Source organism: Staurois parvus, unplaced genomic scaffold (assembly GCF_062004578.1).
Source record: "Staurois parvus isolate SC_StPar_1 unplaced genomic scaffold, SC_StPar_1.0 ptg000286l, whole genome shotgun sequence".
Classification (NCBI taxonomy): Eukaryota; Metazoa; Chordata; class Amphibia; order Anura; family Ranidae; genus Staurois; species Staurois parvus.
Genome location: NW_028318082.1, coordinates 2,202,611 through 2,214,936, shown reverse-complemented (window position 1 = coordinate 2,214,936; position 12,326 = coordinate 2,202,611). Strand labels below are relative to the sequence as shown.

Here is a 12,326-nt window from a genome sequence, read left to right as displayed (position 1 = left end):
ATCAACAGAGTTTCCAGAACAACACAATGGATATCAGTGCAGACCTATAGATGTAAATACACAAAATGCAGACAATCGCTAATAGACAAATCAATATTTTTTTTCTGGCTTCAGCAAGAAAGTCTTTTAACTATAGGTATTAAGGTAAAACTCTTGCACTCAAGGATGTATAAACTATATCCTACGGCACATAAATGTTCTCTTGCCTTCTGGCCATATCGAAGAAAAGTAGTAAAGTACTTACCTGTCCTATATAAACTAATGGTGTGAGAATTCTCTAGTACCAGATCATCTGATTTATCCTTATTCATTGCTCAGATGGTGTTTGCTAAACAGGAGGAACAATATTTAGGCTACTGATTGGTCAGTTATGCGCAAAAGTGCCCCTTGGTGGAGACAGTGTACAGTGTCTAGTCACTGGTAAGGTGATATGCTGGAAGGACAATCAATGGCTGTAGAGCAGTTAGTTGGTGGGTAAAATAATTTAGGATACTATGTACACAGGTAGTCTGACAAGGACTATTTTAAACTGCTGAAACTTGCTAACTACATTAGAAAATAGTGAGAGAAATATGGAGAGTGCCACTACTGACCTACTTACAAAATGCTATTTACCCAGTGGTTGGCTTTAGCAATGCATTGACCTGGAACAGGTATGCAGACCTTATAGGTTGGGGAAAAGACAAAAGTCCATATCTGTGGCTAAATGGTTAGCACTTCTGCCTGGCAGTGCTAGGGTTATTGGTTCAAATCCCAACCATGGCACCTCCTGCCTGGAGTTTGCATGTTGTACCTGTGTGGGTACTTTGGTTTCTTCCCATACTCCAAAGACATGCTGGTAGGTTAATTGGATCCTGTCTAGATTGGCCCTAGAATATGTATGAATGTAGGTTAGGGACTTTAGATTGTATGCCCCTTGAGGGTTAGGGACTGATGTGAATGTACAATATATATGTAAAGCATTGCATAAATTGACAGTGCTATATAACTACCTGAAATAAAATAGAATAATATCTGCATGCTTAATCCAGGCCAGGGGCTTGAAATATGAAAGGATAAGTGTAATTGTTGTAGAGTCCAGAAATCTAAATTTATTTGTCCTAGTCGGGAAGATATAGAAGTACCTACCAGTCTTATACAGCTTTTAAAGCTGATGAAGGGGGACTTTAGCAACCCTCAAAATGTACTGGCTGCAACATCTTATGTAATACAGACTTCTGGGCTCTACAACAGTTGGTGTGGACTCATTTTGTGTTTCTAAGTATTTAAAAATCTTGGGTGGTCCCCTAGTGTACGTGAACTGCCTTAGCCAGAATTTTGGGCTCCATGAATTACATCTCATCCCTTGATAGTTAAAGCAGAACTCCACCCAGAAGGAGAATTTCCAATTTAATACTAGTCCCCTGCTCCTTGTGAGGAATTGGCACCTTTGTGGAGCTGGGGGGTGCAGCTACCTGATTTTGACAGGCACCCGCTACCACTTCCGCTGCGATTGCCTAGGCGATTGGAGGCAGAAGTTGTCCTCCCCCTCCCTCTTTATAGTCTTCTGGGATTATAGACAGGCCCCAGAAAACTACAGGACCAATCACAAATCGCAGTGTTACTCGTGCATGCACAGTGGGCACCCGGCTGTGAAGCCTCAAGATGACACAGCTGGTTGCCCCACAGTTAAGATGCTGGTGGATAGGAGATAGGATAGCTGGTAAAACCAGCTGCAGTGAGTACACCGCTTTATCATGGGACAATTTTTGTAGCTGCTGACTTTTTTTTTGTTTGGCTGGAGCTCCTCTTTAAATAATTTCAATATCTTGGAGAATGTCCTTTGTTCTGGATTGTATTTACATACTCTGTATCTCAGATCAACCTCATGCTGCCTCTCAACTTGTGAAGTTACCATGTTACAATCTGAGTGGCAATTGATATAGCCTCCCTGGCAGTATTCCTGGGTGTAGCTTGGGGTAATGTTTCAGTACCACAAGCGGTAACCCAGAGATACACTCGGGAATACCATGCGGCGCTGCTCCGGGATCTGTTCTTCCCTTACCTTGTCCTGCGCTCCCGCGATGTCCCTCCTGAAGTGTCCCCTGTAATGTCCTCTGGCAGATGCCGGCATCTGTCTTCTGGGTTCCGTCCCCTGCGACGTCGGGACATACGGAGGACGGAACTGGCGGGAAATTTGAAAATGACAAGATGTGACATTCACTAAATACACTAAAATCACATAGTAAAACATTACTGTATCAAAGCATTTCACATACATTTTGTCCCGAGTGCTTTGTCCTGTGCCCTGCCTGCATTTTTAGTGTTCTTATTGCCTGGAAACTGAGAAACGTCCATGGCGTCCAAAAAGCATCCCTTTCGGTCAAAATCGGTTTTAGACCAGCTAGAGAACAGCGATAGTAAATTAGAACCACTTGCAGAATTGAGTGATAATGATTCGTGGGGAAATTCGTCATCAGACACTGAAAACGATTTTGCGACTTTGTTCAGTGATGTGCGAACTTGGAGCTATATTTCAAACTTCAGTGTTTTTTGGTTGGTTATATTATTGAATTAAATGTATTATTATTATTTTTTATGATTATTTATTAAATTATAATTTATGATTTCGTGATTCAAATTTTAACATACCCGGGATGTTTACTAGATTCTTGTTTGGACAGATTTCAGTGAGTTATTCCTAAAAATTACAGGCCTACAATAAAAAAAATACATATTTCCCTGCAAAAAAATGTACCGCTTTGAGCAGAGAAATATGGACATAATCAGACCGCTAGGGAGGTAAATGGTGATGATATTACTTTCACAGACTGCACTTTATTTTTTAATGATAAAAGGTAGAATCTTTTTGTTTTATTACTTATCCCTATGCAGAATGTAACCAAAACGCACAAATAAAAACCCACACATTTACGACTTAAAATGTTGCACAGCGGCAATCTATATAAAATTACAAATTTTTTAAATTAATATCAGCACTAAAAAGGCCACAAATGTAATACATTTGTTTAAAACAATAAGATGAAATGATCAGCTGAAAATCATGCTTCTAATGGACCATCATATTCAAATACATTACTGACAGTTTACAATCTATCAGTTCATATCTAGTTGTCAACACATTAAGCACCAAAAATCAGTTTCCTCTGGACAAATTTACCAGATGTACAGTATATCACACGGAAACTTGGTCCATTGTATCTGAAGAAATATGTAAATGACATTAAATACTGTATATGTAATCACTTTATATTTATCATAAATATATATACATCACAATGACTATTCATATTGACTATACATTTACCTCCCAATAAGGGACATTCAAAGTGTTTAGGGATATCACACATTACTAATTCACTAAGATTCCCCTATGTCTGACATCTCCCCCGTGGGCACTCAACACTGCAGATCCATAGGCATGCTTTTTTGGGACACTAAAACATAATGTATAAACATGTTCATTTAATTCCCACTGTGTGATATCCTATTGTGACAATGAAAAGACAATGAACTAATAAAACTATGATAATGTGATTTTAACCAGAAGGTGTGCTTCTATTAAGCCTAGTACACATGGGCCGAAGGACGGGTAGCATCGGTCAGTTCAATAGAAACAGTCTGGCATTTGGCCCGTGTGTAGGGTAGATGATCTGACAGAAGCCAGCCACTTGGCTGGCTTCTGTTGAAGGGGCATTACCAAAAAAGGTCTGCTGATCGGCACCCGATCAGTGCTCTCAGCCAAAGGCTGAGAGTGCTGACCAGAGTGTTCTGGTGTTAGGAGCCATCCCCCTGTCAGAACACAATAGCACAGCAGGGGAGATTGCTGTACTAACATCGAATAGTTAGTACAGTGGCTCCTCCTGAGCTGGCAGGTTTTTTTTCCATTCAGCCTTGGCTTGAACAAAAAAAAAAAAAACTTGTAGTATGTACCAGGTTTTAGATACTTTTAATCCCTGTGTGTACTGTGATTATTTAGATTTTTGCGTATGATAAGCTATGTTGTATAAATTGTATATGTGATATGATCAAAATCCCTGTTTCAAATATGTTATTCTTGATTCTGTAAGTTTATTGGGATGTTGGCACTCATGACATTAGGTAATACAAGAGGTCCATATCCTCATCAATAATTCTAGGGAGATTCTCTTTTATTCGTACTGGTGACTTTTGTCAACAAGCAAAAAAATAAGGGAAATTGAAAATGTTAGAGTTCTTCTTAGAGCAAGAGGTAAAGGGAAATCTTTCCCTGGGAACACCTGTTCTGGCAACAACTGTCTAAGATCCAAATTCCTTTCACTTTGGATACTTCCTCTAACATGAATCTCTGGGACAAGCATAGAAGTGAAATATCCCTAGTGGTACAAAGACAGCAAAAAAAGAAAAAAACAAAATGAAAATACATGCACCTAAAATCTAGAAAAACAAAATCACTTCTTCCTTCCTTGTGACCTTCCCCACACTAAAATTTGTTTCATTTTCACGAAAGAACAATTTATGATAATCTATGTATTTATGAATATATACAATAAATCTTGTTCAGTAAATCTGTATAGCAATTCAGTTTAATTCTATATAGGCATTTTGCATATTAGTAGTTAATAACTATATCTATTCATTTTTTCAAGGTATCAGATCCACACAGGCCTGCAGCATTCAATCATACGACCACGACAGCCCAACTGTCTACCTCTTCATCAAGTGACACTGCCCCAAAAGCTGCAGGAAGCTGGTTACGCAACACACATGGTCGGAAAGTGGCATATGGGATTTTATAAGAAAGATTGTCTTCCAACAAGACGTGGATTTGACACTTTTCTTGGCTCTCTGACTGGGAATGTTGACTATTACACCTATGATAATTGTGATGGACCAGGGGTTTGTGGCTTTGACTTACATGAAGGGGAAAATGTTGCTTGGGACCTTGCTGGCAAATACTCCACCATACTCTACTCCCAACGTGTAAGTCATATCTTGGCCGCCCATAATCCTCAGCAACCTATATTTATTTACATAGCTTTCCAAGCAGTACATACTCCCTTGCAGTCTCCTCGAGAGTACATCTATCCTTATAGGAATATGGGCAATGTGGCAAGGAGGAAGTATGCCGCTATGGTAACATGCATGGATGCTGCTGTTAAGAACATCACCCGAGCACTGAAAAAGTATGGTTACTATGACAACAGCATTATAATATTCTCATCAGACAATGGGGGTCAAACTTTCTCTGGTGGAAGCAACTGGCCTTTACGGGGCCGCAAAGGCACATACTGGGAGGGTGGTATAAGGAGTTTGGGTTTTGTTCATAGCCCATTGCTCAAAATGAAAAGAAGGTCTAGTCGATCCCTAATGCATATTACGGATTGGTATCCAACGCTAGTAACACTGGCAGGAGGAAACATTTCTGAAACAGAAGAACTTGATGGCTATGATATGTGGCCATCAATAAGTGAAGGAAAAGAGTCACCCCGTACAGAAATTTTGCATAATATTGACCCCTTGTACAATCTTGCCAAGTCTGGATCCTTGGAAGAAGGTCAAGAAATATGGAACACTGCTATTCAGGCCTCTATAAGGGTTAAAGATTTTAAACTGTTAACTGGGGACCCTGGTTACAGTGATTGGATACCACCACAGACTCTTACTAACTTTCCAGGAACTTGGTGGAACTTAGAACGACATACTGATGGAGCTCGTAAATCAGTATGGCTTTTCAATATCACAGCTGACCCTTTTGAACGTTATGACTTGTCTGCACAGAAACCTGAAATTGTTAAGGAACTATTGTTGCGTATAGCTTACTATAACCACACTGCTATCCCAGTGCGCTATCCAAATGAGGATCCAAGAGGGAATCCAGAGCTCAATGGTGGTGCCTGGGGACCATGGGCTAGTGAGGATGAGGATGAAGAAGAAAACTGGATAAATGGGCATCTAAAAAATGCCAATAAAAAGAAAAAATGCAAGATATGCAAGCTTAGGTCATTTTTCAGAAAACTAAACACTCGTATTATGTCAAATCGCATCTAGGTCAATATTTGAATTGACATTGGTGTTGCAGTTTCTGGGGAGGTCTCATTCAAGAGTTTCTAAAGCTTTCGTGTTCAGCATCTTCAAGAAGATGTGACTACAGTGATTTTAGTGGGCCTCAGTTCAAGATGAACCAGAAATACTGAAAACGAAATATGCTTGAGAAATCCAAAGATCTTCAAATGTATGCACTATATCAGGGAACATACAATGTCCAGATTGGCAGTTTTTCTGGACCAAAAACGAGCACTAGCTACAATATTTATAGACTACACAAGAAACATTGAGCTACTTTAGATCTCGATGTGCAGCTGACAATGAGTCTAAAGACGACACTTTTGTAAAGTTGAAATGTAATCAAATAAACCTTAATTTGGAAGATAAAGGGAAATGTAGCTTTTATGAAGTCTTCTTAACAAAGGAAGAGATTTATAGATTTACTTTGAATGTAATGCCTGTATTAGCATGCGTTGCCTAATACAATATAATGTTGCAATTCTGACAGTACATTCCACTCTGACAGTGGTGGCATTGTAGCATGGCGACTTCCATTAGACTCATATAATACACACACACACACACACATATATATATATATAAAGCTTTTCTTTTGACATCTATTGTAGGAGAGGCGCTCACTGTGAAATTTGTAGAGTGACCCAATTAAATCTTCTCATTAATATTACCTTACACGACACTTACTAATGTTTCAACAAGTTAGAATCCCCAAAAATGTATTGAACAGACATGTAATTGTGAACTTTCTATTGATACAGGGAAGGAAACTAGAAAATCATTTTTAAAGCAAACCTGTCAGGGTATCATGCACCCGACTGCGGTGCCCGAGATGACGAGGATGGCATGTTGCACAATTCCCATCCAAGTACCCCTGGTAGTGAAAATAAGGACTGCTAGAGCAGCGGAAGGGTGCAGGTGGCAAGAAGCTGAAGCTATAGCTTGGGGTCCACCCAGTGGCAGTATGTAATCAAGTCACAAGCTGTGTTCAGTGCAGCCAGGCAGACATGAACAGAATCACAATCAGGGTCAAGGTCAGGAACAGGCAAGAGTCGGCAACATGCTGGCAGCGAAGTACCAAGTCAGGAGAAAGAATCGTGGTCTGAAGTACAGTTCATGGTCGATAACACAGATGAGCAGCGGACATAACAGGCAACAGCAATCCTAAGAGAAGTGTCAGGTGAGCTGGGTCAGTAACAAGTTAAGCAGGTTTTCAGAACTTAGAACAAAGGAATCAGAGCTGAATACAATACAGAAATAAAGCTAGGCATTTCTCAGATTTAAATAGGCCGCTGGTCACAAGGAACTCTGGGCGCACCCATGAGCATATGTGCACACAGAGGCCTGCTTTTTTTTGTCCTTGCACATCTTGTTAAGCTCCTATGCCCAGGACCCTGCATGCACGCATGAAAATGAGCACCTGCTGATTGGGAATTAGCACTTGCTGCATGAGTTCCCTGACACGGGGTTAAAACACCAACTCCCACTCCCAACAACAACATTGTGGGCTAGGCATCCTTTTTTTTTAAACCAAACTCTTTTTAATGATATCAAGGGACAAGACAAGAAATAGTGCAATGCGCGCACAGTGTAGTTTACCCAATACAGTTGTAATTGCCGAAATCAGGCAAAGACAAGCATTAGAGCAGATCAAAACTACACCAAAAAAACTCACAGTATAAATCTAGAATTTTATAGTAGATAGCATCTCTGCTCAATTTAACAGGTCACATAATATAAATGCATGTGAAATCAGAGCATCATACAATTCAGTAGGTGGGAGCATCTTAAAGAAGGACCATCAGGACATCACATCCTTAACAGCCTATCCATTCCTAATTGCAGTGGGGCCAAACCAGGGTTATCTAACCAACCTGGGCTAGGCATCCTCAATGCTAAACATACATGTATCACTGCTGCCCAACATCCCATTACTGCCACATATTGTTGGCACTTGAACACTGTATTGCACCTTTCCCCCACAGCCCTGTACACACACTCAGGTCTAGTGATGATCTGCTCAGGCCCTGAGCACTACATTGTACTTCAAAGTACTGTTATTAGTGATACATTTTTTAGGCACTGTACATAAGGGTGTCAAGCAGAGATTCAGAAAGTTGGGTTTCTGTTTTTTTCTTTTAACTGGTTTGCTGTTGGGTCAGGAGTTGGACTTGGCAGTAGTTAACATTCATTACTTTTGCTTAACATTTAGGCCCACCAAAGTAACACCTTACCTTTCCAATGTTTACAGAAAACACTGCCAAATAAAAACTATCCAGTTAATATACAACTAATCAGTGCTAAATCACTGAACAAAAGCTCTGCTGCATTCTGGCCCAAGAGATCCAATCATTCCCCTGTTGGGGGACTTCATCTTGCTTTTCCCACAAAAGATAATGCTAGACTGTCAAGTTCATCCTGCACATGAAAGACAGCTAAACCTTTACTGAGACAGCCAAGGGGCGCTAATTTCTCCATGACAGTAGGCATAAACCAGTGAAGAAAAAAGTGGTTAGAGATAGGTATGAGGACTTAGTTGCTGACAAACAGTGGAAATATGCATATCAGTAACAACACTGTTTAGTCTATTACTGATAAACAATAAATGCGATGGAGATGATCATGAAGGTACCACTCAGTTTACAAGCTCACCAGATATGATAGCACCACCAGAATCTTCAAAAATCCATATGCAAATACCAACTTTTACGAAAGCTAGAACTAGCATAAGCTTATGTTTACCCTATGTAACAATGCCCAGATCAGACATTGGGTAACTTAGGCAAAAAGCAGTACATTGTGGGATGGGGGTATGCCTACTCTCCCAGTAGCATGGAAGTACCAATATATAATGGAGAAAATTATTTTCTAGAGAAGATACGATCTAACAATCTATGGTGGCTACTATTCAGCAGGGATTTTACCTTAATATTTTTTTCAGAAAGGTGTACCTTAAGTATTATTTAAGTAAAAACTATAAGTTAAATATAGGCAGTGGACATTTTACCTGATGACAGTGAAATAGGGCCAAGAGGGTCATGGAGGTACTGTGGTGGTGAACATATATTAATGTGAGAAGGAGAGGCAGCCAAAAGAATACAGTTGAGTGGAACTGATTATGAGCAATAAGGACCTGACCCAATAGAAACATCAATGCAGGTGAGGGTGTAAGTTTCACGTACTTCACATCATCAGGGCACAACTCCAGTCCTTTAGTACTATAAGCTTTTGTGACCAGTGAGACACTAGTATGCCACAAAATACAAAGCACTGTGATAACTGTAGTTTTCTTCCCCTAAGCCCTCACTGTAACAATCTATAATGTCTCATAGTTGAACTCGTTGTATCAAGTGCCATAATTTGACCTACTGGTGCCCTAGGCACACCCAAATAATGATACCTTTTGTATAAGGTCAGTCCATTGTGTCATTCAATTACTTTACTAAAAAATGATGCTAGAATGCCTTATTAGAGCAAACATCTTGTCTGCTTTGTATTTATCTGTACAGACCAACGAAAAATGGAAAACAGAGGTGCTTTCTTGTTTCTTAAAGCCCATTTGAACGTTCAGTTTTAATCAGTCAAATACATTCCAGGTGCATCAACACAAATGCTATTCAAAAGTCTTACAGCCTGTTTTCTTTAGAATGCAGCCACAGCCCAAACAGAAATGTTGACCCATGCCAGCATGCTGTAGAGAAGGAGCCTTGCTATCTGTGTTAAAGCAGTGATCTCTCTGCAGAGGTCTGACATGCCCCCTGCTGTATCAGATGTAAAGATTTGTAAGCAGCAAATCTCTTTCTCACTGCTCACTGCTGACTGCACCATAAATGTCATTTTATAGGCTGACAACATTCTATAACTGTCTTCCAGTTGTGTATTGGTACCTTGTCATGCGGGCTTCTGATGGAGACTGTTTCGACACACATAGCACATGGCATGGCCCACTATTGTCATCATCAGGAAGGCCGCTTTGGGAAATCCCATGAAGCCATACCTGGAGTGTGTGTAAAAACAAACATTTTATTTTAAACAAAAGTGTAATTGTATATGATAAACAGTGCTTCAGCACACTAGCAGGTCTGTTTTTCAATGTTATTACCAAAGTTTCACACAATTTTCACCTAAGATTGACACACTATTCACATAAGCTTCAATTAGAAAAATGTGTTAAGTTTGTGTGGAAATTGTTGGAATCTTTGGTAAAACATTCATAAGTAGACCTCTAAATGTCATTCAGTTGGGGTTTACTTCTACCGTAAATACAAACATACTGCACTTGGGGAACGTATCACTTCCACTGTGTGTTCTGCCCTACTCATGCCATATGCCTTTCAAATTTGGCATGACCTCCTGACTAGTGTCATTCACATTAGAATGTAAATAGGACCACTAGGTAAGTTTGATACCATAAAAACAATTGACTTTGTGCAAATACTGTCAGACTAACAAAGCCTGAAGACTTTAAGTAAAAGGTGACTCATTCAAGTAGGAAGATGAATTATCAAGGACTATATGGAACATTACATATGCCTTTTGAAGTGGCGGTTTTAACAATAAGTAAAAACTTTCACAATCTGGATTTATAATAAAAACATCCTTAAAGAATAACAGTCGTCTGCGTATTTATTATGCACTTTAGAGAACCTTACTGTTCTTTGGAAGATAAAACAACCTTATAAAAGGAACAGTTATGCTAAATTGCATCTTGGTCTGTGTATAGATCATTTTGTAATATTCATAAAAAATATATATAAACATTTTGAAAGCTGACTGTGGTTGAATATTATTAAATCCTTCTGACTGGAATTACTAAGGTCATGAAGGCATACTAGACTACCTTATGTATGATGGCACACAAGTTTAAAGGATATAGACTCAAATAAAAATTTGAAAAGATATTTAGTGGGTTATGGAATGGAAAAAGTGTACCAGTGGAGAGAAAAACATTGTGAAACTCTAGGTACATGCATGCCAGGTCTTCTGTGGAACACCCCAAGAAACCTGAAAATTGGGGTGCTCTAATGTGGAAATAGCACTGGCCCATACCCTTCTACTGCATCAATCTATTGGTTAGTGAGGGGTCAACAGGGAAAATTGTGAGGCAAAAAAAGATAATCTAGAGCCAGCGACAATAGAAAGTAGTCTCTATCTGCATATAAGCATGCCCCACTTTTTAGGACTTCTGGTGAAATATACAGAAGAGCAGACCTGAAGGTGGGGAAATCTACAGAAGAGCAGACCTGAAGGTGGGGAAATCTACAGAAGAGCAGACCTGAAGGTGGGGAAATCTACAGAAGAGCAGACCTGAAGGTGGGGAAATCTACAGAAGAGCAGACCTGAAGGTGGGGAAATCTACAGAAGAGCAGACCTGAAGGTGGGAAAATTTACAGAACAGCAGACCTGAAGGTGGGGAAATCTACAGAAGAGCAGACCTGAAGGTGAGGAAATCTACAGAAGAGCAGACCTGAAGGTGGGGAAATCTGCAGAAGAGCAGATCTGAAGGTGGGGAAATCTGCAGAAGAGCAGATCTGAAGGTGGGGAAATCTGCAGAAGAGCAGATCTGAAGGTGGGGAAATCTACAGAAGAGCAGACCTGAAGGTGAGGAAATCTACAGAAGAGCAGACCTGAAGGTGGGGAAATCTACAGAAGAGCAGACCTGAAGGTGGGGAAATCTGCAGAAGAGCAGATCTGAAGGTGGGGAAATCTACAGAAGAGCAGACCTGAAGGTGAGGAAATCTACAGAAGAGCAGACCTGAAGGTGGGGAAATCTACAGAAGAGCAGACCTGAAGGTGGGGAAATCTACAGAAGAGCAGATCTGAAGGTGGGGAAATCTACAGAAGAGCAGACCTGAAGGTGGGGAAATCTACAGTAGAGCAGACCTGAAGGTGGGGAAATCTACAGAAGAGCAGACCTGAAGGTGAGGAAATCTATAGAAGAGCAGACCTGAAGGTGGGGAAATCTACAGAAGAGCATACTTGAAGGTGCTTTCATGTCAAACAGCTCTTTCACAATGTTGTGCTCTCCACACTCTTACAGTGTATTACAAAATGTGGAAAGGGTCATTTCATGTGTAATGTCACCTGTTTATCTGTCTGTCCTTTACCTGTATTTTTGCATACAGGTTTGAAAATAAATCAAGGCAGCTGACATATGGCTAGAGGTAAAAATAAATAAATATTACCTTTTGAACATGTAGTAGACATCAAGACCTTAGGGACTAATGTATACTCTCTGGCCACTTTATTAGGTAAACCTATTCAATTGCTTGGTAACACAA

At 40.0% G+C, this 12,326-nt stretch overlaps 1 protein-coding gene across 1 annotated transcript in view; it reads left to right on the top strand.

Moving 5' to 3' along the window:
* ARSI (arylsulfatase family member I) overlaps nucleotides 1–10,656 on the top strand; it is a 51,312-nt gene extending 40,656 nt beyond the window's left edge. Inside the window, exon 2 of the mRNA XM_089682140.1 lies at nucleotides 4,629–10,656. Coding sequence (XP_089538266.1) covers nucleotides 4,629–6,030 — 1,402 coding nt within the window. The 3' untranslated portion in view covers nucleotides 6,031–10,656. The remainder of the gene's footprint in view (nucleotides 1–4,628) is intronic.
* The last annotated feature ends 1,670 nt before the right edge of the window (nucleotides 10,657–12,326 follow it).